General features: G+C 38.2%; 5 protein-coding genes and 1 pseudogene across 6 annotated transcripts in view; 4 read left to right on the top strand and 2 right to left on the bottom strand.

Moving 5' to 3' along the window:
- Nucleotides 1-7104, top strand: part of LOC103334782 (TMV resistance protein N-like) — a 36489-nt gene extending 29385 nt beyond the window's left edge. For both annotated transcript variants that reach the window (XM_089054806.1, XM_089054808.1), the window contains exons 5-6: nt 6433-6471; nt 6583-7104. In XM_089054806.1, the coding sequence (XP_088910932.1) occupies nt 6433-6471; nt 6583-7062 (519 nt within the window). In that variant the 3' untranslated portion in view covers nt 7063-7104. The remainder of the gene's footprint in view (nt 1-6432; nt 6472-6582) is intronic.
- Nucleotides 3437-4390, top strand: LOC148916089 (TMV resistance protein N-like). The gene is made up of 2 exons (XM_089054824.1): nt 3437-4053; nt 4141-4390. The coding sequence occupies exons 1-2, from the start codon at nt 3512-3514 to the stop codon at nt 4259-4261; spliced, it is 663 nt and encodes a 220-aa protein (XP_088910950.1). The 5' UTR covers nt 3437-3511; the 3' UTR covers nt 4262-4390.
- Nucleotides 7105-7412: 308 nt separating the features above from the next.
- RHS17 (root hair specific 17) lies at nt 7413-11757 on the bottom strand. Its single transcript, XM_089054813.1, has 10 exons — nt 11143-11757; nt 10982-11044; nt 10797-10887; nt 10371-10447; nt 9944-10032; nt 9663-9846; nt 9320-9501; nt 8891-8993; nt 8447-8778; nt 7413-8348 (listed from the first exon to the last, which is right to left on the bottom strand). Exons 1-10 carry the CDS (start codon nt 11407-11409, stop codon nt 7877-7879), a joined length of 1860 nt encoding a protein of 619 aa, XP_088910939.1. The 5' UTR covers nt 11410-11757; the 3' UTR covers nt 7413-7876.
- Nucleotides 11758-16126: 4369 nt separating this feature from the next.
- On the top strand, nt 16127-20374 carry GPAT9 (glycerol-3-phosphate acyltransferase 9). The gene is made up of 12 exons (XM_089055548.1): nt 16127-16372; nt 16482-16539; nt 16780-16898; nt 17084-17183; nt 17654-17749; nt 17870-17966; nt 18612-18699; nt 18805-18901; nt 19060-19145; nt 19554-19673; nt 19778-19876; nt 20060-20374. The coding sequence occupies exons 1-12, from the start codon at nt 16251-16253 to the stop codon at nt 20106-20108; spliced, it is 1131 nt and encodes a 376-aa protein (XP_088911674.1). The 5' UTR covers nt 16127-16250; the 3' UTR covers nt 20109-20374.
- A 1566-nt stretch (nt 20375-21940) lies between these two features.
- LYM2 (lysm domain GPI-anchored protein 2 precursor) lies at nt 21941-24222 on the top strand. The gene is given in 5 exon segments (XM_008237717.3): nt 21941-22312; nt 22315-22755; nt 23348-23468; nt 23560-23744; nt 23951-24222. Coding segments are annotated over 5 exon segments (1101 nt in total). The 5' UTR covers nt 21941-22074; the 3' UTR covers nt 24067-24222.
- Nucleotides 24223-24260: 38 nt separating this feature from the next.
- Nucleotides 24261-25001, bottom strand: LOC103334749 (plant UBX domain-containing protein 1 pseudogene; annotated as a pseudogene).
- Between the last annotated feature and the right edge of the window lie 3 nt (nt 25002-25004).

The following is a 25004-nucleotide window of genomic DNA, read 5'->3' as shown; positions in this document are numbered from 1 at the left end:
GCTTTGATTCACCAAGTGTTTGCTATGTAGGTGGCATGGGTAGTATTGGCAAGACTACCTTTGATGATGTTGTATTTCACTGGTTTTTTTTTTTTTGTAATGTTAGACTTACACATTTTTATCACATATCTAATAAAGATGGAGCCCATAAATACAATGGGGTTCATCTCTATTAGAGAGGTGGACACAATGTGTAAGCCTAGCATTTTCCTTTTTTATAAAATTTTGAATGATACAGACAAAATTCACGTCTTATACCAGTAATTTTCACATATTATTCAACAACAAAAATATATATTAAATTATTATATAGTGGCCAAATTCTTCAGTTGTATCTCGCCAAAATTTTGCCGAATAAAACACATGTATTTTATTCGTATTTTTTCGTTCCATATCCCTAACCAACCCCAACCCCCCCTATTCCCAAACAAATCCTCCTCCCCCCCCTCCTCTCTCCCAAAAAGGACAAATCAAGTATTCCCAAACAAATCCTACGAAAAATTATTCAGCTCCTTATACTTAATATGTAATGAAGCTAACAATTGCAATTTTCTTTTTGACTTTTCATTTCATTTTGCTTATGAACTCCGATTTTGATTTATTTTGCTTTCTATTTCTTTATAAATAGAGCGGGCGTGCTCTTCAATTTGGAAGACCACAACTCTTGTGACCTGGATGAAGAAATTTCTTCGCATCAGGAAATGTCATGTCACAATTATCTTTTCTTTTTCTTTTGTTTTCTACTGCAACTTACAACTTTTTTTTTTTGGTCAGAAACTTACATCTTTTTTTCTCTCAGTTAAAAATCACAAGCTCTTTAAGTTGAAGGAGTCAAAGTTGGAATTCTCGTGAAGTTTGTTCACATAAGAAATTGAACGCGTGTGGCGAACTTTCAAAGTGGCTTGCAAAATTAATTGGACCCATTTGAATTTTCTTTTTCGTCATGACCAAAAAATAACAATCAAGCTGCTGCGCTCTCTGCTCGATTGACTAACCAGTAGCTTTCTTATCTCCCAAACCGTGTAGGACTGAGTGCATCAAGACAAGCTACAAACTAAAGGCTCAAGTCAGTCAGCAAAGCTTAAAAGACGTCGCAACGCAAACCACACAAACACAATACAAAGGGATTTAATTTGGGTCAATACGACGAGTCAACACTTGCTAGTAATTAAGTCATTCACTCTGCAATGCTGATATCTCTTGCTCAACTCGATTCTGATTTCTGAGGTGCAACTTCTTTCTTGCACTGGAGGTAATCCCACTGACTTATCCTTGGAGAATTCTCTACAATAATAAAAACACCATAGCAGTCTCTAACTTCATTATTAATTACTGTATCTGTACGTGGTCCAAATCTCTTATATTTCTATTGCAGAAAGATTTTCTAGTGTCGCATCTCTCATTCTGAATATATACACCCAATGTTTAGCTTACTTGACGTTGTTAATTTCATTTTCTTTTGAATAATAACTAGATTTATATTCATAGGTAGCCCTGGCATGCATATTTTGACTTGTGGGTGGGTTTGCACAGGTTATGGATGAAAAGTATGATGTGTTTCTAAGTTTCAGAGGTGAGGACACCCGCTATACGTTCACCAGCCATCTTCATGCGGCTTTGCTTGGGAAGAAAATTCAGACTTACATGGATAACAATCTCGAGAGAGGAGATGAAATTGCACCTACCCTTCTCGAAGCAGTAGAGAAATCAAAGCTTTCGATAATCATTTTCTCAAAAAACTATGCTTCTTCCACTTGGTGTATGGATGAACTTGTGCATATTCTAGAATGCAAGGGAAGAGGCGGTGGAGGTGGAGGTGGTAGTGGTGGTGATGAAGGTGGAGGTGGTGGTTGTGGTGGTGGTGATGGTGATGGTGATGGTAGAGGAGGTATTTAAGTGATATTTTTCCAATTCCTCTTTAAAATTTGTCTAAAAATATAATTTAAGGAACCCATTATAAATGCTTATTTTCCTGGATCGTTTTGTAACTTTGTGCATATGGTCAAGTCAGCTCAGCTAGTACAATTGCTAAACTAATTACAATATGATATAGCTTATCAACCAACTGCTTCTCTTTCCATAACATTTAAAGTTGGGTTGTGTGGCCAGTCATGCAGAAAGGGACGACGACATTGTGATGAAAGTGAAAATTGATAGGGGTGTGCCTAGTGGCATTCTTGAATCTTCATCATCCTAAATTATCCTCATCGCAATGAAACGCAATGATGTTAGATGTTTGAGGTTTGACAACTTTTACATGATGACACGATTCGAAACTGACATGAATTTGTAAATTTCAGTTTGTTTATCTGAAACTTTTTTTGAATGAAAATTAAAAAAAAAAAGAGTATTCTGAAAATTTTATAAACTTGGAGGAATTCCTACATTTGTAATACTTGACACGAACCTAAAATGATACTCGCTATTAATGTGAATGATGACCAAATGGACTCAATATCACATACAAACTTGTCTTTTTCCTGGATCGTTTTGTAGCAATTGTTTTGTAGCTTCGTGCATATAGTCAAGTCACGTCAACTAGAGCAATTGCTTTCTATTCTCTCTTTCTAAACAGCTTAATTGGACCCTCGGGTGCTTTCGTTTTTCTTTTCATAATTTCCATTGTTTTTTCGTTATGCTTTTAGTACGATTGCTAAAACATGATATAGCTTAATTGGACCCTCATATGAATAGTCCACCTTAATCTTTCAAGTTGGAAAACAACATCTATATTCTTCAGTGTGCAAAAACAAAGTCAATGAAAGATTGGCTTATCATGGAAATTCTGGGTCAACTTTAAATGTAATTTTCACACTTTGTACTAACATCAAGATAGCCAAACACAAGAAACCATAACTAGGGACAAGTTTCCCTTCCCTATCTACCTAATCATAAAAATATATGCAATCATCACTGTCTACTTGGTTGATTAATATATGCAATCATCATCTTATAAACATTAATTATTGCAACTGGATGGTAATGTCTATACTGGAGGAAATTAAAGAAATCTAAACAGGTAGACTATCTTGCTTGATCTTTGCAATATAAAAAATGTATGGTAGGTAATGGAATCCAGAGCAAGACGACATAAGAGTCACCCAACACATCTTTTTCACAGGTTTTATTTATTTATTTATTTATTCATTCATTTTTGTTAATAGCAAGTTGTTTTTAAAATAAGGACAAATTACAAAACATCCTCAAATTATCAAGTTCATATATATTTTTGACATAAGAATCTTCTTTCCTCAATTAACATAGAAATAAATTACTAAAACTAAAATAAGAACCTGGATCAGCCTTAGTTGAACTCAGCCACTTCTTTCTAGATGTCATCCTGAGGTCTTCATAATCATACTATTATTTCTTTCTTAATATTTGCTGATAAGGCGATTAATATCTCTGCAGCTTCTTTCTTCATCTGGAGGTACTGTCTGCCTCTAACTTAATTATTTGCTCTCTTATACTTGTTTGTGGAGATTTTTTGGACCTAGCGTTATTTGTATATATGCATGTTTTGACAGGTTTGCAGGTTTTGGATAGGGATATGGATTCTTCTTCTTCTTCTTCTCTTCCTTTTCCTGCTCCTCTTCGAGAAAAGTACGATGTGTTTCTTAGTTTCAGAGGTGAAGACACACGCGATACTTTTACCAGCCATCTTCACGCGGCCTTACGTCGGAAGAACATTGAGACCTACATAGATTACAGACTTGAGAAAGGAGACGACATTGGACCTGCCCTTCTGGAAGCAATCGAGAAATCGAAAATTGCACTAGTCGTTTTCTCAAAAGACTATGCTTCTTCCACATGGTGTTTGAAAGAACTTGTGCATATACTTGGATGCAAGAAAAGCTATGGACAGATTGTTATACCCATTTTTTATAGCATAGATCCATCAGATGTACGAAAGCAGCAGGGAACTTATGCACTTGCATTTGCTAAACTTGAAGAACGTTTCAAGGACAGTATGGATGATTCGGTTCACAAGTGGAAGGTAGCTTTGGAGGAAGCAGCCAATATGTCAGGGTTTCATGATTCAAGTAAAACAGGGTATACTAAATCTCTAGCTTGTGTCAATTTCTACTTGTAACCATTTGATTCATACTTACTATTGTCTTTAATAATGATATTTGCCAGGACGGAGGCCGATTTCGTTGAGGAAGTTGCTCAAGATGTTTTGACCAAATTGAATCGCGAATCGTCAAGTGATTTAAAGGGTCTGCTTGGAATTGAAAAGAAAATTGAGGAAATTGAGTAGTTATTATGCTTTGATTCACCAGGTGTTTGCTGTGTGCGTATTTGGGGCATGGGTGGTATTGGCAAGACCACCCTTGCTGATGCTGTATTTCACAGGCACTCCTCTAAATTTGAAGCTGCTTGTTTTCTTGCGAATGTCAGGGAGAACTCAGAACAAACGAATGGACTACTTCAGTTGCGTAATAAACTTGTTGGTGAGATATTAAAGCAAAAAGATGTAAATATCGACACCCCGTCTATACCACCTCATATTCAAGACAGGCTCAGGCGTACAAAGGCGCTCATTGTTCTTGATGATGTGAATGCTGAAAGACAACTAGAAGTTCTTGTTGGTGATGATGATCGGTTTTGCCAAGGAAGTCGAATCATTATAACTACTAGAAATAAAGGCCTACTTGAGCAAAAAGTTGACCCTGCGAAGATATTCAGCGTTGAGGGATTAAGTCTCGAAGAAGCTCTTCACTTGAGAGGATATCCTTTGAAATCTTTGCCATCAAAATTTTCTGCTCAAAATCTTGTTGTCCTTGAAATGCCGTACAGCAATGTTGGGGGGCAACTTTGGAATGAAGACCAGGTATATTATATATGCTTATTTTAGTTCTTGTATAACATGTGATCTAAAAAGTAATAATCTACAAGCTAATAAGTTATTAATTCTTGTTTAATTTGTTACAGAGTCCTGTGAACTTGAAATGGATCAATCTTAGTGACTGCAATATAACTAAAGTCCCAAATCTCTCTCAGAGTCTAAAAATTGAACATATAGATCTGAGTAGCTGTGGAAGTTTGGTTGAAATTCCTTCGTATTTTCAACGTCTTCGCAAGCTTACTTATCTTGACCTTGGGAGGTGCACAAATCTCAAAAATCTTCCCGAGATGCCATGCAATCTTGAATTCTTAAATTTATATGGGACAGCAATAGAGGAATTGCCTTCATCAGTTTGGTCTCACGAAAAAATATCTGACTTAAATATTGCATATTGTAAACATCTTAAGAGTCTTCCAAGCAACACTTGTAAGCTGAAATTCTATCTTAGTCTGCCGTTGAGTAGATCAACAATAAAAGAATTGAGGAATGCATCAATAGAGTCTGCCGTTGGTCTCACTGCAATTAAACTAATCAATTGCGAAAGTTTTGTGATTCTCCCAACGAACATTTGGAAGTTGAAATCTCTGGAGAGCATAGATCTCAGTTGGTGCTCCAATTTTCAATACTTCCCAGAAATCTTAGAGCCTATGGAACATCTGGAGTTTCTAAATTTAACAGGTACATCGGTTAAAGAGCTACCCCCATCAATTAGAAATCTAGTTGCGCTTCAAGAATTACATCTCCACAACTGCAAGAACCTTGAGGTTGTCCCCGATGAGCTCTTTTGCTTAACCTCATTACAAGTGTTAAATTTGAGTTTTACCAAAATTAAGAGCTTGCCTGCAAGCATCAAACAAGCTGCTCAGCTGTCTAACCTGTTCCTCAACCATTGCAAGAGCCTTGAATCTTTACCAGAGCTCCCCCCATCACTGAAGACAATTGGTAGTGACAAATGTAGATTTTCTCGAGGGCTTCAAGGGAAACATATAAAAGTATTGCCAACGAATAAGAAATGTCTGGAGAGCATTGATCTCAGTTGGTGCTCCAAATTTCAATACTTCCCAGGAATCTTAAAGCCTATGGAACATCTGGAGTTTCTAAATTTAACAGGTACAGCGGTTAAAGAGCTACCCCCATCAATTAGAAATCTAGTTGTGCTTCGAGAATTAGATCTCTGCTTCTGCAAGAACCTTGAGGTTGTCCCCGATGACCTCTTTTGCTTAACCTCGTTAGAAGAGTTAGATCTGAGTTCGACTGAAATTAAGAGCATACCTGCAAGCGTTAAACAAGCTGCTAAACTGTCTCGCCTGTTCCTCAACGATTGCAAGAGCCTTGAATCTTTACCAGAGCTCCCCCAATCGCTGCAACGTCTTGAAGCAAATGGTTGCACGTCACTGAAGACAGTGTCAAGTTCAAGCACTGCACTCGCACAAGGTTGGGAAAAATATCAATTTTCTCGATGGCTTCATGAGAAACATATATTTTCTGATTGCAGAAGGTTGGATGAGAATGCACGAAGCAACATAATGGGTGATGCACAGCTCAAAATTATGCGAATGGCAACTGCGTCGTCAAAGTTTAAGGAAGACATAATTGAAGAAGCATCATATGATTCAGATGAGGTCTCTCTCTCTCTCTCTCTCTCTCTCTCTCTCTCTCTCTCACTTGTGTTGAAGTAGTTGCTTTTCTTTTTCACGAGTTTAGTAACTATGATGTCCATATCCATGGTACAGGAATCTTTCGTTGGCATTAGATGTTCTGGGAATGAAATTCCAAAATGGTTCAGCCATAAAAGTGAGGGATGTTCAATAAAGATTGTGCTTCCTCCTGATTGGTTTAGCACAGATTTCTTGGGTTTCGCTCTATCTCTTGTTGTTGGTGATACACATTGTATGAATATTAGATGCAAGTACAACTTCAAAACTAGTGATGGTGAAAGCCTTATAATCAACCATCCTTTGTGTAGTCTGGAGCCGAAAAATGGCGAGTTATTTTCTTGTGATGAGGTGTTTGTCTGGTGGTATGATAATGTCTTTGAAGTTGTAGAGGAAGCTCAAAGCCCCACTGCGTTTTACAAACTTGTTACTGAGGTCAATCTTGACTTCACCGTAAGGAGTTATGGTAGCAGCTACTCCCGTCCGGAGGTGGAAAAGTGTGGGATATGTCTGTTGTATGGCAAAGATGTTGAGATGATAAAGCAGAGGGCTTTGTAGATCAAGCAGATATCCCTAAATTCAAATTTTCATTTTATTTGAGCTGTTTGCAAGACTTGTGGCTGAGGATGCTTTTGAGTTTAGTTTCTCACGGTCACGCCCCATGTAAGCCATGTAATTTTCTTCATTGAATTCAAGAATTAAATTGCTAAAAGTCAACAGTGTTAAATTTTGCATCAATTGGACTTCTGCTTCAAGTTGGAATGGCTTCATTCTTAATCATAGAAGGGAAATTGGCACCTTTCTTCAGTTTGCATTTCTTAAATGAAATACGTTTTTCTATCAACGTCACCATAAAGCAATTGCAAAAGATAAAAATTTTGGAGGGAGATGAAGAAAGCAGGGCCACCGTTGGGTTCAATGCCTATCATAGAACACGTACTTAAAAAATTCAAAAAATATATATATAAGGTACAAAAGAAGAACAAGGATCATATAAACATTCTTTTGACCCAAAAAAAAATCATATAAACATTCCTGCCTTACAGCAAGAATCATCAGAGAAAATGAAAAACAATAAAAAAACAGCAAAAGATGTTCCAGCAGCTTCATTTACAAATTTCAAAATTGGGCTATATTACGCCTTCATTCTGTTATTCCAATGCCGATGCTGTTGCTACAAAGGCCTTCTATGTACATTGTGCGTCCTTGTTATTACTACCCTTCAGTGTAACAAAATCAATCTTGCGCGCACAAGTAACCTATCAAAACAAACCAGCAAAGAATTTTGGTGACTTATTCGTTTGGACAAATCTGCTGATTTGTAACTTGCAGAGGTGGAGATCCAGTCTAGTCTTCTCCTAATTAATTCAGTCTAGTCTGAAAAGAACTCTTCGAGTTCTGGTTCATCAGGTTTAAGTAGAAGACCTGGATCTGAAACTCTTACACTAGGCAGCACTTTACCCTGAGAATGATTTATATTCATTTCCGTATAATCAATCTCAGACCAATCCTGCTCATCCTCAGTTATTTGCTCGTCTGTCACGTAACCACTGTCCTTTTTCGTGTCATCCTCCTTATGCATGTTCTGGCTGTCATAACTTACATTCTGAGGAATTGGAACTTCGTTGGACCTTGTGCTAGATGCACTACATATGCAGGCTGCTGGGTTTTCATGGAACTCACCCCTGCCAGGCTTTATCTCATTTGGCTCTCCCATGAATCCAATTTGACTAGTTCGAAGCTTGGAGGCAAATTCTTCCCAAGTCATGTTATTACGATTCATGAACAACGGAGACAGTTTCTTAGCATTTGGACGGAATGTTGGTTTATGACCAAAGTATCTCCTGCATCAGAAAACAAACTAGTTATAAACCAAAACATTATCAAATCAAACCCTTCCACCAGAAGACATAAATGTATCCTTGAACTCAAGTTTTAATACCTTCGACCAGCTAACATTCTAGCCATATTGCCATTGTTGTTGGTGATGAAAACATCACTTTCATCACAAACAATAAAGTCAAGTGCTGCCATTCGAGAAGAGAAGGATGAAAATGGTGTCAACTCCTCTTTACTTGCTATAGTCTCTTTTGAGTGGAAGTTCGGGAAAAGTTTCTTCAGTGGTGCCAATGTCTCTTCACCTCCGTATACTTCACCCGATGCCACATACAAGTGAATATCACTTCCAAAACCCAGTGCTCTAAGCATGAGGCCAACTTCCTCTGGAGTTAGCGGGCATCTGCCATGTCTTCGTACCTTGTCAGGGTTGCTTGCCTGCATGCGATATAACCCCAAAATATCAAATGTAGTTATAATGCAGAGATACAAATTATATAAAACAGGTCACTATTGAATGACATCATTCAAGACATCAGTGAAGCCTTACATGTAAAGTTTTCCACCTTTTCCGAATTTTCCCAAGTTCTTTCCTTTCTTTTTCTCCTCCACCAAAATCACATCCAGAAAATGCAAGCATATCAGGCTCAAACCTATAACAAGGTCCTACCAATATCAGAAACTTTTTCCTATGGAGTCCAAAAGAATTTGGAAAACTTTAGCACAAAACCTATTCCACCTATCAAAACAACCTAAATAGAGGTTTGTGTGCTGTACAACCCACCCATACATATAGCATGCTAAAGAAAACAAAATTCAATCATTTTTCAATATAAAACACACATTAACTCTACAAAGAAATTATCTGCACAAGCAAGTATTCTATCGAAGGCATAACTTGCTCACAGTATATCAGTATGTACAATAGGAAAAAAAAAAAAAAAAAAACTCAAGCAGCTAATTTTTTTTTGCAATTTACCTCAAATGCAGGGCAATGAAATGCTTGCTTTTCATCCTCATTCTTTCAACCAACGTTTTCCCCATTTCATTAATAAGGTCAGTAAACTTCAAGGCATGATAATTTGCTCTACACCTAAGCTTTTGTAAATTTGAATCCAACTTATTTGAAAGCCTGTAATCAAACTTTGTGAGCTGAACAGCCTGCACATTAGAAAGCATCACAAACAACTGTAAATTCTACATAACCTGGAAAGGCACTCATTCAAGCACCAGAAGTTTTTCTTCCTCGGTTATATGCACCAGCATATCATAATTAATGAATTCTTTACAAAATGTGGTAGGTTCTCCTGAAAGACACTTACATGCTTTTTATTAAGAACAGGCACTAAACGATTCTGGTAGCATTTTGCATTGCACTTCCTTGGGACACGCATGGTATATGGACTCATTGGTTTTCCTCCCTTTGTTGGAAGCTGTTTAATGATTCCAACATCTTTTGACAGAGATGATATAAACCAGTCTACATCAAAGATTTCATCAAAGTTGCTGCACCAAATACCCGAATAACAATATTAATCCACTGGCTGTTTTGCTTACATTGACCTTCACAGTAGTTTTTTATCTGTGATATGGTGAAACTGACCTGGAATCCTTCCAAAATGATTTCTGGTCCAGCTTGGGAACAACAAGAGTAGCATTCAAGATATAAGCTGCAACAACAGCATCAGTTATCTGTAACAGAATCAAGAAAGGAAGCATCAGATGCTGAATCAGCAGCAAAAACATGCATGATTACAAACCAGTCTTATCACTCATGGAATGAAAAAGTTACAAAGTCCTATACAAGAGCAACTTATAACCAGATGCCAAAACGAAATAACCATCCACAATTAGACTAATAAAGAAGTCATTTGGAATCTGAATGCATAACCACAAGGTTCTTTAAACTACAGTTCTTTTAAGCCTTCATATGAACAAATTAGAACAATAAGTTAAGCCTTGAATAGAAGAAAACTAAGTTGGTAGGTGATTGGATAACTATGCAACTCTAGCTCAATCAAGAAACTCACCCCTGTTCTTTGTTGGTTTAAGCCTCCACTAGTAGCAATCAACAAATAGCGATTTGAATGTGTTTTCACATCAGCAGCTGCAACATTGAAGGCATTGGTTTTGTAAATCAAAAGCCTCAGATAAGTTAAGAGCCTAATAATCAAAATTCTATTCTCCTATAAATTCATCACAGATCATAGAATCGATTCAATTAGGATGTCATGATTCATGAAATCAACAAAACAAGACTTCAATCAATGCTGCTATGCATATTCCAGATTAAGAAGAATTATCAAGTTTTAATTGAATCTCAGTCTGAATATCAAATTTCAAAAAATATGGGTTGAGAAATTATCAAGTTAAGAGAAACTAGAAAGATTCTTTATTAGATAGAAAGAGAGAGGAAAAAGAGCAGAAATGAAATAAGTAATATCTAAATACTTTACTTGCAAAGTTATCGGCGGCATTGCTGCAACCATGGAACATATCCGATTTCCTTGTGCTCCATAAATCTCGACCTGAGCTCCCTCCACTCTTCTAAAAATAACAAAATCAAAACGAAAATAAATTAAATTGAATTGTACACAAATCAACATCTTTTATTGGAGCTCCATTAAATTAAATATCGTACCGGAACACGAAACGTAGCCGTTTCATCCGAGTTCGACCGGGCCTCAACGACGCCATTGTCATCCTGAGCTCAAAAACCACAACAAATTGTCACTAAAATGTAAAATCATTACAAACCGTGAAAACCGGAAATGAGAGGTCATCAAGAGCGTGCTTGCGTACCGAGGAATGGTAGTGACGCAAGAGCGAGAGGTGATCGTGGTGATGCAGAACCGGAGACGGAGCGAGGAGAGATAAGGCGGCGAGGAGGAGAAGGAGGCAACCGGAGACGGCGGAGACGAGGGGGAACACGTGGTGGCGGAGACGGCGGAGGTGTCGCCGGAGAACGGCGGTTCTGAAAACGACGCCGCTGAGGGGGATGACGTTGATGACGCTGTTCATGTTGATGCTGCTGTGGCCGTTGCTTACGTCTCTCTTCTTCTTCTTCATTGTTGGTGTTGTTGTTGCAGAGCAAGAGAAGAAACGAAGTCGTTGTATTTGAAGCTGGAGGAGGAGAAGACGAACATCAGGTGATTATTGTGTGAGAAGAGAAGAGTCTCGCTGCGGCGACGAGTGATGCTTCGACGACGGCGTTTTGAGCCTCCTCGTCATGTACACTTTCCCCCGCAAGAAAACAAACAATCTTCACCAAAAAGGCCCTCCCCTAAAACCCATCGCGCGCGTAATTCTTAATGGGTTTCGTTTGGGTGTGTTCCGCTCGGAGTGTATTAGTGTCCGAACGGTGATGATGATGTGTAGTGTGGGATGAGTTAAATGATTCCTAAAACTTTGGTACGAGCGCTATACACACAAAGTCCAACAATCTTTATATATTTCCGGCAAGATCTTTGTTTCTCCGTCACTCCTCACGTGCAACTCACGTGCTCAATGACCTTTTCTCTCTTTATTTTATTTTATTTCCTCCGACGACAAATGGACTCCAAAGCCCAGCACAAGCGCGTGACTCAGCCGTTCCATCACTGAAAGCCGGCCTTTCCGTCGAAGCGGGAGCGATTGATACTTTCACGTGCCTCTGCAAGCGTGGTGCTGCTCTTATAGTCCCTCTAATTGTCGTTTAGGACTTGTTAATAACGATTTACAATGTGATTTAAGTGCGTGCTTATTGTCGTTTAGTGTGTTTGACGTTTCAAAAACCTGGTGGTTTCGGTTTGCCCACAAATCAAACGACGAAACAGATCCTCGGCAGCATGGTCATTGGTCAAACCGTAATTATCTTAAAAAGATTTGACCAAACTTATAATAATAAGAAAGGTTGGGTCTAAATTTAGAGGAAAACAAAGTCTAGAACTCTGTGTTTTGTGGATTATTTTGTGTGCCTAATTGGGTTTTATCTGATAAGGACACAGATTAGGGTGTCAACACAATTTTTTTCTTAATTAGTTGTTAATTAGGTATAAATAAAGATAATTGACTGGTTATTAGTTAATGGGGTTAGTTGAAAGATAATTTAATTATAATTATTGGGGGATGCATGATGTACCTAACGCTTGGCTAGGGTAGGTTGTACTTGGTGATTAAGAAGTTGAAGGAAGGAGGAGAAAATGAGAAAATGTCAAGAGGCAGAGATGGTGATTAATTAACCACATGGGTAACTGAAAAGGAAAGAAAGATGATTAGGGCGTGACCATTTTGTCAGCATTTTAAATTACATAACAAATAATAGAGATTTGACAGTTTGTTGGGCTGTTGGAGATCTAGAAGCCTATCCATGCAAAAGCTCTTTTGAACCTGTGGTCACTTCTCTATGATGTGAAGGAGGGTTTTGCTTGTGTCAATCTCCTACTCAAAAGAAAAGTAGGTTTCTTTTGACGTACACTCACCACAAACAATTTTAGAATCAGACTCCATAAGCTCAAACTTATCTCCCTCAACAACAAAAATTACGCTTATAAAGTTTGAATTGGACTTTTGTCTTCATATACATGTATGAGTAAAACTTTTACAAAGCGAATGTGTTGTGCTTGCCTCTTACATAAAGAGTGTGAGACTCACAAATTCCTAAAGATGATTCCATATGCCTATAATTGTGAAGACGGGCACATTAGTTTGGTTTCACACCTTTTTGGTTTTCGTGTAAGTATTGTTTTTCTTGATAAGATGACGTGCTTTAAGATTTGGTTATTTGATTTTTAACGTAGTTTGGGTGTATTCATGGACAGAGTTTGAAATTCCTTCTACCTAGGTCCCTTAATGCGCGGATAAATACTCTTAATCACTTTATCTATAAACTTTTTGCTACGCGAGGTATTACATTTATTTTTTTATATATTGATATTTTAAACTACTCTAGAATACAAGGAGACGAACACACTGCTCTAGTTCAGATGTGCAGTGTTTGGTTGCATTAGTTACTTATGCTAAAGCTTGCTTGCGTTTGCAAGCTTAGAATAAAAAGGTAGTCGTGAATGTGAATGATATGTTTTTGTCACATTCAATTGTTTTGTAGCCTAAAAATGCATTCTCAGCCGAAAGCCCCACCTTATATTGTCAAGCAAGTTGCGCACTGCCATGTGAATTATTCAACTCTACCCTGTATTGTGTAATGCTTCACGTGATACTTGATACCACCCCAATCCCGACGACAAATGTAAAATGTTAGTGAAGCTAGCCAATAAAATATATATACATAAAGAAAAAATTAGCGTATAAAATAAAATAGAATAACAGAGGAGTTCGGGTTTGGGTGAAAAACTTAGTTGCAATGTGTTATCTCCAACCAATAATGCTATGATATATAAAAGTGTTACCATGTGTGTTATAACGTTATTGGTCAGAGATAACAAAATAGTGTTATTCCCTTTTTATAGAAGTCTTTCCCTAAATTTGAGATTGCTTCGTTATAGGGGTGAGTACGGTCCAATTAGATTGGTTTTACTCTTAAATTTTTGCCAAATCGACTACAAATGAATGATTTGATTCAGCTTAATTTTTTTTTTAAAATAAAAAAATCATTGAAGAAAGAAAGAAACCAACCCTTTTTTTTTTTTTTGGGTCGTTTGGGCTGTATGGGCCAAGGACCAATCTTTTTTTGCATATTTTCAACTTTGTTGATGACAAAAGAAAAATGCATAACTATTTTTCATTTAGTAGCACATTAAACCATCATAAAATTCAATACCGCATCAAACTTAAAATTTTCAATAACTAATATAATTACAACTTAAAAATCAATTACTTCAAAGTATACGTCAAAATTCAACATCCATCTAGTTATTAGCCAATAAAAAGACTACACATGTAGATAAAAATAAATAAGCGGTCGGTCCGATTCGATTTATGTGGATATATAAAAGCTCAGAGCGCAATCGAACTGAACTATTACGATCAGGTTTGATTTTGAATGTTTGACTTCATTTTTTTGTCAAATAAAACTGAAAATTCAGATTAACAAAATTTAATCGGTTTAGATGAATTGATGCGCACCCCCACTTAAGCTAGTTTATCTTCTTCAATCTCATCGCAACCACATTTGGGGTTAGACCACCACTATTGACATGCAGTATGCATACACACGTGCTGTCTAAGTTCTTCGGAAAATTCAAAGACCGTGTCAAAAAAGTTGGTCATCGGCCAAGTTGAGTTGGTGGTGATGATAAGTTTAACACGTCAAAGTGTGTGGCTAGGGCAAATAATTTGATGGTTTGATTGGTTCTTCTTTGCGGTCAAATTAATTGAAGGCATTGGGGATGCAGTCTACAAAACTATCCATCCATATCCAAACTGTTAAGCATTGCAGTCCTACAATGGTTAGGCGCCCACCAATCTCTTAGAGCACTTCCACCAGTTAGCCTCTTACTATAGGGCATTACTATTCATGTGAATAGTGGCTCTACTCCCAAAGAAATGTGTGTTTCAGTGATTAGCCTTGCCATAGTAAATACTATTCATTTTTTGTTTTTTTTCACAACTTTGTTTATTTAAACAATTAACTTGGATAATATTTTCGGATAAGATTTTTGGGTTCCTACGTGTCAATACTATTCATATCGGATAAGATTTTCGGTTTCAAATTTCAGATAAATTTCAGATTTTTTTTGGGTATTTTTCAAAATTTTTCCGATTTTTTCATTATTTTTGGCGATTGAGCATTGCCGTTGGATTCTTTGGAAGAACTTCATCGGGCGCCGAGCATCGCCACGTGGAAGAGAGCCGTTGGGTGCGACTTAGATTTTTTTCATTTTTTATTCGCGAAAAATGAGAAGCGTTGGATTTGGAATAAAGTTGATCGGACGGCGGCGCGCGTGGAATAGACCGTTGGCGGGTCATCAGAGTGCGTCAATTTTTAAGGTTGGCGCGTCGTTGCACGCGCCAACGTTAAAAAATTCTGACGTCAGTCCAAAACGAGTTTTGTTGCTCGGGCTGGACCTCCCCAAGGGCTAGCCCAGGCAAATTTTTTTTGCTGGGGCCCACACCATGCCCTGGCAGCTTTGTGTTGCTGGAAACACCATTTTCCCCTAGCCCCCCAGCCCTCCCCCCAGCCTGCTTACTGGAAATGCTCTTAGGCATCAGGGCTGGTGACTGGTCCAAGGCCACTCTGCATATCAATCTCAACTTTCACAGACCACCATTAGTCAATGGAAGAAGCGGCCGTCTCTCTTTCTCAATTTGGTCCCCCAACAAAAAAAGACTCTGATGAGCAAAGCTTAGATTGGGGACGTTGGCATTAAGACATTTTGCTTTTTATTTTTGTTATTTTGTCTAAGTATTTTAACATTGCATAACAAAAAAAGTATTGTTTTGGGATTCAACTGGGTTGTTTTGAAAAATCAGAAAATGGCACTAACATAATTTCGAACACTAAGAATCAATTAGAACATGACAACGGGAGTGAGGTTTTTCCCCTCTAATTGAGCTCCAGTAAGTATTTTGTATCAAACTTGTTGGGTTGCTTAAGCTAATTCACTGAGAATTAAAGAATGCAAATTGAAGCAATTTGCTTCGACGACGAAAATACTAAAAAAGGATAGACTGATCAAATTAAAAACAAATGGACATCATTTTTAAAAAAAAAGTGAAGTGATTTTTTTGACAGAAAAAAGAAGAGAGAGAAGTGAATTTATTTTGGTGAATTAGGATTTCCTGAAATTAAAATGCCACTGCTTGGGATTGCTGAGGGCTCCTGCGTCCATAATAAATTAACCACATCAACAACCGCAATAAAATAATAATAATAATAATAAATAAAAACCAACAGACAATCGAAAAACGAAAACAACCGAAGCGAATCTCAGAAGTAGTAGAAGAAGAAGAAAGTGAGGATCTGAGAAAGCATGAGCAGCCCCGGGAAGCTCAAATCCTCAAGCTCCGAATTGGACCTGGATCGCCCCAACATCGAAGATTATCTCCCTTCCGGAGCCTCCATCCAACAAGAACCGCACGGCAAGCTTCGCCTGTAAAATCTCTCTTTCTTCTCTTCTATTTCATTTGTGCTCTGTCTGTTTGGTTATCGAGAAACCGTGGGAGAATGAGCAAGAATTTCATCAACTTATATACTTTCGCAGGCGTGATTTGCTCGACATATCGCCTACCCTTACCGAGGCTGCTGGAGCCATTATCGATGTAAGTGCTCGCTCTGATTCATTACTTTACTCATTGTATTGAAGATTCAATCATTTTAAGCTCTGATTTTATGGGGAGAAAGTAAATGATTATGTGTTTTAGCTAGAAGCTAGCTAGCTGAGTAATTAATGGGCTCTAGATTGCATTGATTTGGCCAATTTTTGTAAAGATGAAAATTTTATCGAATTTTAGTTCATGATTATGTTAATTCCTATGATGATCGTGAATGGAAATGAACAGGACTCATTCACACGGTGCTTTAAGTCGAATCCTCCAGAGCCATGGAACTGGAATGTGTATTTGTTCCCTTTGTGGTGTTTTGGAGTGGTGGTTCGCTATTTCATTCTATTTCCTGCGAGGTTAGAATTTTCTATTTTCTGTCGGCAAATTCAAATGTTTCATGCATTCTTGCCATTGCACACTAGCTTTTGCATGAGTTTACCGGAATTACTCTGACTGATTCTGGATGGCTGTGCTTCCATGGTCATGGGATCTTGTATTATTGTTTGTTTAGTCGCTTCATGAAGCTCCATCAATTGTGCAGGGTTCTAGTATTGACTATCGGATGGATAATTTTCCTTTCATCCTTCATTCCAGTGCACTTCCTGCTGAAAGGCCATGATAAATTGAGAAAAAATTTAGAGGTGCAGATTCTTATCTATTACTTCTTTCCTTTAACTGATTTCTTCCCAAAATATGTGATTCCGTTTTTGTCAATCAGCGTTGCATTTTTCCTATCTTCTGATAGTGAGGTTGGGTCTTTTTACCTGCTATATATAGGCATCAGGTGAATTGATGTTGTATTGCATAATCTTCAAAAATTGCTCTAGTCATATAGGTCTACACATTGAATCTGTTTAAGCACTCTAAAAATGAGTAGAAATGTGTTTTTGCAAAGAACTTTCTTCTTCGTTCTCACTGGTTAGAACAATGATTTATGGCAAGGCTTATGAAAAATTATCTAGAGTGACCCAACAGGGCACAAATGACTGAAAAATTTATGAGTAAACCATCCTTACATGAAAAATGAAGCAATGGTTTATGCGACTAGTGACTCAATCATCTGTAATGACCCTCCGTACTTATTACGCTATGATGTTTGTTTTCTTTTCAGAGGTGTTTGGTGGAGTTGATTTGTAGCTTCTTTGTTGCCTCTTGGACTGGGGTTGTAAAGTACCATGGGCCACGGCCTAGCATGAGGCCTAAGCAGGTACTGTTTAACTCTAAATTTCCTTTTTAAGATGTCATAAAATATTTCTGTATCATTTTATACGATCAATAGTCATTTTTAGGATGCCTTCCTTGAGCTTTTCTTTCATGGTTTGAGCAGGTTTTTGTGGCCAATCACACTTCCATGATTGATTTCATCATCTTAGAGCAAATGACTGCATTTGCTGTAATTATGCAAAAGCATCCTGGATGGGTTGGTAAGTGTCAATGTTGCTATACATTTTCTTAATTAATTATTAAAATTATATAATTTGAAAAAACTATCAGAATTGGAGTATTATGGCATTATCATAAATTATTGCTTATATATGTATTGGAAATGTGGCTGCCAAAAGTTCAAAACATTCCAAGGATACTTGAGTTATGTGTATCCATGAAATTCAACAATTAACACGCGTGATTCATTTTTGAAAATGCTAGGTTAGATTTGTCCAGTTTATGTAGTGTTTCTACAGTAATGATCCATCTTAGATGTGTAGGTTGTTCAGGCCATTGATGGAATTGAAGTTTTCTGGCTTTGCATGCAAATTTCTTGTTTTCCAGGGTTACAATATGAACGTGATAGTGTTACCATTTCTTAGTAAAAGAAATGTCCCTTCTGTAGTAGTTTTCTTCTTATGCATTGATCATTGACGTCGTTCAAGTAAAATTGTCTAATTTTGAACTTTGAAAGAGGAGGTTTGGGCCTTTTTGGTTGTCAGCACTTTTCCATTGTTTCTTACCAGAAATGGTGGATTTTGAACAATCTAGAATGGCAAAAACTATGTTTGTTTTTCATTATTATATATACATAAGAAATGGAATCAAATTGAGGATTCTCTTCTTTTATGCTTCTTGTGAAGGATTGTTGCAAAGCACTATTTTGGAGAGTGTAGGATGCATTTGGTTCAATCGTTCAGAGGCAAAGGATCGGGAAATTGTTACAAAGAAGTAAGAACCAATAGAAAGTGCACAGTAGCTTTTTTCTTCTCTTTTTAACCGCACCATTGTCCATGTCATTGTTATACGAACTTGTACAGTTGTTCCTTTTTTCAGATTAAGGGATCATGTGCTGGGGGTTGACAATAACCCTCTCCTTATATTTCCTGAAGGAACATGTGTAAACAATCACTACACAGTTATGTTTAAGAAGGTAACTGTCTTCTAGTTTTAGTTTTGCTCAGTTTTAAATATATTTATTTATATAAATAATATTCATGTTGACTTTAGGGCTTATATGTACTGAACATGTTTTTATTAAGTTCTTGGTAGTTTTTATTTTCTCTAACTTTCATTTTCTATATGATGTAGGGTGCATTTGAGCTTGGCTGCTCAGTTTGCCCTGTTGCAATCAAGTACAACAAAATTTTCGTTGATGCTTTTTGGAACAGCAAAAAGTAAGGAGTGGATTATGACATACTAATTTAACGTCCACTGAGACTTGTGTATTTGCTTAGAAAATAAGTTCCTTAGTTGACTCACCACTTGTGTTTTTCGCATCACCAAGAAAGTTCTTGTTGACTTTCAATAAGTTCCTTAGTTGAATCACCGTTTGTGTTTTTCACATCACCAAGAAAGTTCTTGTTGACTTTCACCTTCCACCCTGAAAAGAGTAAATATTCTATTTGAAGGCTTAAAATGTTTCTACGATGCTTAAACATAGTCATAATACTTAGATTCCATCCCATGGAACTTGGCCATTGGCTGTGCTTTGGATCCATGATTTTAGACACTTACCAACGTTTTGGGGCCTTTGGTCTATTGTGATATGCAGTTGGTGATACCAATAATATGTTGTTTTGCAGGCAGTCCTTCACAATGCATCTGCTACAGCTTATGACGTCATGGGCTGTTGTTTGTGATGTGTGGTATTTGGAGCCTCAAAATATTAGGCCTGGGGAGTCCCCCATTGAATTTGCAGAGAGGTAAAAAACATTCTTCTCTGGACTTGTAATCAATAACAACATGCTCCCCCCTGCACGGTTGGTATGGTCTTGTTTATCTCATTCATTTGGATCCTTTTATGCAGGGTCAGAGATATAATTTCTACGCGAGCAGGACTTAAGAAGGTCCCATGGGATGGTTACCTGAAATACTCTCGCCCAAGCCCAAAGCACAGAGAGCGAAAGTAAATCAAATTTAATTTTCTTCTTGCCCTTTTTTTTCTTCAGAATAAAAAAAAGAAAAAAAAAGAAGCTAAAAACAGCTTTTCATCTTCTGAACCCTTTCCTTGTATTTGTGTACATAAGGCATAAAAGCTTATACAATGCAGTTCACAATTGCGGGGCTTATTGGTTATTTTCTTTTGCAGGCAACAAAGCTTTGCTGAGTCCATGCTCCGGCGCCTAGAGGAAAAGTGAAATGTGTTTCTTCCGACTCTTTTAGTTAACTTTTTCTTAGCACAGCGTGCATGTTCTACACTCAATTTCCTCTTCATTCGAGTAACTGGTTTAAACCTGAGAGGAAGCTGCGTTTGATATAAGAAGTAAATGAATAACTTACTATCTTCCTAGCCAGTTGTTTTCTTGAATCACATGATGTACGAAGCTTGGTTCCTGTGGGGTTTACTCAAAATTTTGTAGGAACTTAAAATAGCTGTGTTATCTTTTGGAAAATTCTTGGTCTAGTTTTGTGTCAAGAGTAATTTGAATACACTTGTCAACATAAATGTACACTTTACAACTGTGGGGCAAAATCAAGACTCAGGCAATTGAAAGGGTTTATGGTGCGGGTACTACAAAACTTTGGCGGTACATCAAGGGCTTGTTCTGGGTTGGATTTAGGGCCTAAAATGAAACTAAACCATGAATCAAGATCCATATGGTCAGGATTTGTGACCTATTTGGGAATGTTATGTAGAAAGCAAATGAAAGTGCTTCATGAAAAAACACATACGACGAGATGCTGCTTCAAAATGTGCTAAAATAATGTGTGTATCATCTAGAAGCAATTTAGGTTTTTCTAATCATTCTAAAAGTAATCACAAATAGGCTATTTGGTGGTGGTAAACATACTCAGATTTAATTTAAGAAGGAAAAAAAAAAACAGAAGCAAATAAAATAGGTGACCCAAAGAGGACGGAATTCTTATAAAACGAGAGCCTTGACTTTGCTGAGGATGACCCCAACCCATTCCACTTGGCAAACACGAATCATCCAATTAACATATGAACCCAACTTGCATCTGGGTCAGCACACACCAAAGAAAGAAAACCAATTCAAAAAGGGGGAAATTGATAGAGCTCTCACAATCTTTGTTGCACTATGAGAGTTTACTTAATAATGAAAACCCAAGGAGCCAACCAAAAACAAGTAAAATGCAAGAATTTTCCTTCTTGTTGATTTGTCCGCCATAAGCTATCGGCCGTTTCAGATTTGATGTAGATTGACTTCACTTCGTCCTTCCATGCAATCATAAAGCCCTTTGAAAACCAGATCCTTTACATGTCTCTCTGTCCGTCTTTGTTTTTTTGGGGCTGACCATCTCTATCATTTGCTCGTTTGGTCGTGCTGGGAAATGTCTCTTTGGCTTGCATTTTCCTCCCTATGATATTCGCCACAAGTTCTTGCTATATGTAGGTCAACGCAATATTTTACGCATACACACACGTAATGACTCAGACAAATACGTAATTATATAGAAATTATTGCGTACATGCCGGGTATTGAGCATTGTTAATATTCAAAGTCATAGCGTGACGGGTTTGTCCTAAACCCTAATATTCAGTACTATAATGTAAACAAAACAACAAAATGTCGCACCAGAAAAACACCCCAAGACATGTAGCTCTAATCTTATTTTAACTCTTCTTAAAACTCTAAACCACCTACTCAAAAATTTTATTTGGGTTTATAAACACAAGTACCGTAAAATCGATGAGTATTTTGTTTATCGACTGCTCAAATACGTGAGTTCTATAAAATTTGAAAGATGGTTCATAGAACACATCTTTTTATATTGTTGGAGAAGATTCTGAGTTCAAATTTCGTTAACAGAAGTTAGTTAGATTAATCAAAACAAAACCAAGATAGCAAAAAAAATGTCCCATTTCCTAAACATGACCCCACTGCATATAGTATTGCCGACGAGAAAAACAGACGAGAACGCAGTTACGCAACCCCATAAAAAAAATTCCAAAGTCCCAAGTCTTTCACTGCCCCCACTCGGTCAACAAGGTCTCCTCCAGTTCAGTCCACACACACCAGCTCAGAAAAAACCTATTGCTTAATTTTCCTCCTTCTCCTCCTCATCGTCTTCTTCTCCTCCATTTAAACCTCAGCCCTCCCATTAAACCCCTCACCCAACAAAACCCACAAACCAAAACCGATGGCTTTCTCTCTCTCCACACCCACCATATCCACACTCCTCTTCACGCTCTCCCTCCTCCTCTCATTTCTCACCACACCCGCCTCCTCCGCCACCTTCAACTGCTCCGCCACCACCACCACCACCACCACCACCTGCCAGTCCCTCATCGACTACGTCCCCGAAAACGCCACAACCCTCAACGCCATCAAAACCCTCTTCAACATCTCCCACCTCCGCACCCTTCTCGGAGCCAATAACCTCCCCTCTCCACCCCCCCGACCCAAAACGTAACCGCCCTCCAAAAGATCCTCATCCCTTTCACGTGCCTCTGCTCCAACGGCACCGGCGTCTCCAACAAGCGCCCGCAGTACATCGTGAAGCCCGGCGACGACCTCGACCACATCGCCACGGTCGTGTTCTCGAGGCTCGTGAAGTACCAGGAAATTGCAGCGGTGAATAAAATTCCCAACCCGAGTCTGATTAAAATCGGGCAGAAGCTGTGGATCCCGCTGCCGTGCAGCTGCGACGAGGTGAACGGCGAGAGGGTGGTTCATTATGGACACGTGGTGGAAGCTGGGAGCTCGGTGGAGGCAATCGCGACCGAGTACGGGACGGACCAGGAGACTCTGCTGAGGATCAATGGCATTGCAGATCCGAAGACCCTTCAGGCCAATCAAGTCCTCGATGTTCCTCTCAAAGGTTCTTTTTGACTTTTCACCATTTTAAAAAAGTAATCTGCCTTTTTGGGTTTGGATTAACTAAAAAAAGTTTAATCCAGAAAGTTTATGTTAATTAGATTTTGAAGCAAGGGATTATATTTAAAAGAGAAAAAAATGAAAACCCATTTGTATTAATTATAACTAAAATGGACTTACATCACTATCATCATGGTGCTTAAAAATTGAAATTTTGGATAAGCTTTAAGCTGTTTTTATTTTTATTTATTTTATTTAATATTTTAATGGCACTACTGTAAGGAGAGATTGAAAGTTTGTAGACTAGGGAAAAAGATTGACCAAAAGGAAAAAACGCTAATGAAAAGTAGATGGCAAAGTTGGAGGGAGGACTTTCATCCCTTTGAATTGTTTGTTAGAGTGGAAATATAAAGAGGAGATAAAGTCAGAGAGATTCTTGTAAGACCATCGTCGGTTGATTAGGCGCTACCGTGCTGGTTTAAGTCGGCTTGCAGTGATGATATCTTGCTTTGATTGAAGCTTCCTTTCAAATGTTTTGCAGTATGCCAATTGTTCTAGTTACAGAATGACTGATGTTCCCGATTTTGTTTTTGCAGCTTGTTCATCTTCGGTATCGAATAGCTCATTAGATGCTCCTCTACTTGTTTCCAACAACACCTACGTCTTCACCGCCAACAACTGCGTGAAATGCCAGTGTAGTTCTGCGAGCAATTGGACGTAAGCGCGTTTCTCACGAGTTTGTTATGTTTGCTTTCATTTTTCCATCAGAGGATTCTCACAATCTATGCAAACTTTCATCTCTGCACAGCTTGCAATGTGAGCCATCCACTGTGAATTCAACTGGATGCCCTGCGATGCAATGCCAGGGTTCGAGTCAGCTATTCCTTGGCAACACCACGACTTCCGGTTGCGATCAAACAACCTGTACCTATGCTGGTTATACTAACAAGACCAATGTTCTTACAACCCTGACAACACAGTCCACTTGTGCAGGTAAGCTCACTTCACTCTGTTTCGTTTTGAAGTTTTAAAACAGGCCTGTAAACTGTGAAGCTTATCGACCAGATTCAATGTCGATACAAATTGACAAAGCCTAGATGACCAGAAATAAGCGAAACACACACATCAGTGACATCGCCAACATACGCATTTATCTAAATTTTGAACTTGCTAACATCTTTTCTTTTGTTGGCAAACAGCTCCTCCTCCTGATAATAACAACGCCGCTTCAAGGATGGGTTTGCAAGGCTCCAGTTGGAGCTTCCTTTTCGCGGCAATTCACTTGGCGCTTCTTTTTCTTCATGTTCTTCAGTGAGACGCCGGTAACTTTTTACGACGACATCGTCCGCCATTTGCTTGTTCTAAGAGGTTGGGGAAACAGAACTACAATGTAATTCTTCTGTACATCTCTTAATGGAACCAGAAAATATCAAATTTATTGACAAAGCACCATCATGCTTTTCAGAGGGTATGTTTGTTTATAAAAAAAAATATGTAAACAACGAAATATAAGTTTGGTAGATAAAACAAGAAAATTTTATTCAGTCAAATTTCAGAGGGTAGAAATTCCCCGTATTTATACAAACAGGTTTAGGCCTAAACCCGAAGCAATCACATAAAAGAAGGAAATAACAAGATTAATCGATGACCTAACTAGGTACACCATATGAAAGATGCACATTCGCCCCAGGAACAAACCCGGCAGAGTAAAAATCCATTGACATGTCTCTGATCACCTCCTTGGGAGGAGCAGTAAATAAGTAAAAGGGTAATTCTGGTCGAGCAGCAACTTTCTTCAGATGATCAACCAAGCTCTGGATTTTATCCGTCGGATGAAAAGTTGCCTCCAATGTGTGATTATCAGGAAACCTAACCCTAATCACAGCCTTGGTCAACCTTGACCTGCACTTTGCCTGCTCTGCCTCCCTCATCTTCTGTGTTTTCAAAAACTTGTCTTCCTTCTTGGTCTTCCGAAGCCGGTAATAATCCTCTGCGGTGAACTCATAAAACCCATCTGCACCCTCCTCCTCAGTATTGCGCTTGGCTTCTTCGGCCACCGTGTGATGAAGGTTGCCGATGAGCCGCCGTCTTTTGAAAGAGATTGGAGAAGAAACATCAGCCATTGTTAGAGACTTGAGACTCAATCCAACAAATTCAACAAGAAAATCAAATACGGAGAGAATTGCAATTCGATGTTGTATATAGAGAGAGCTTAACGGTCGGCAGCATTTTCTTTCCTTTTCCCGTTGGTAA

Source organism: Prunus mume, linkage group LG6, assembly GCF_029339155.1.
Source record: "Prunus mume cultivar Tortuosa linkage group LG6, ASM2933915v1, whole genome shotgun sequence".
Taxonomy (NCBI): domain Eukaryota; kingdom Viridiplantae; phylum Streptophyta; class Magnoliopsida; order Rosales; family Rosaceae; genus Prunus; species Prunus mume.
Note: the sequence above shows the minus strand (reverse complement) of the source record. Positions and strands in the feature narration are given on the sequence as shown.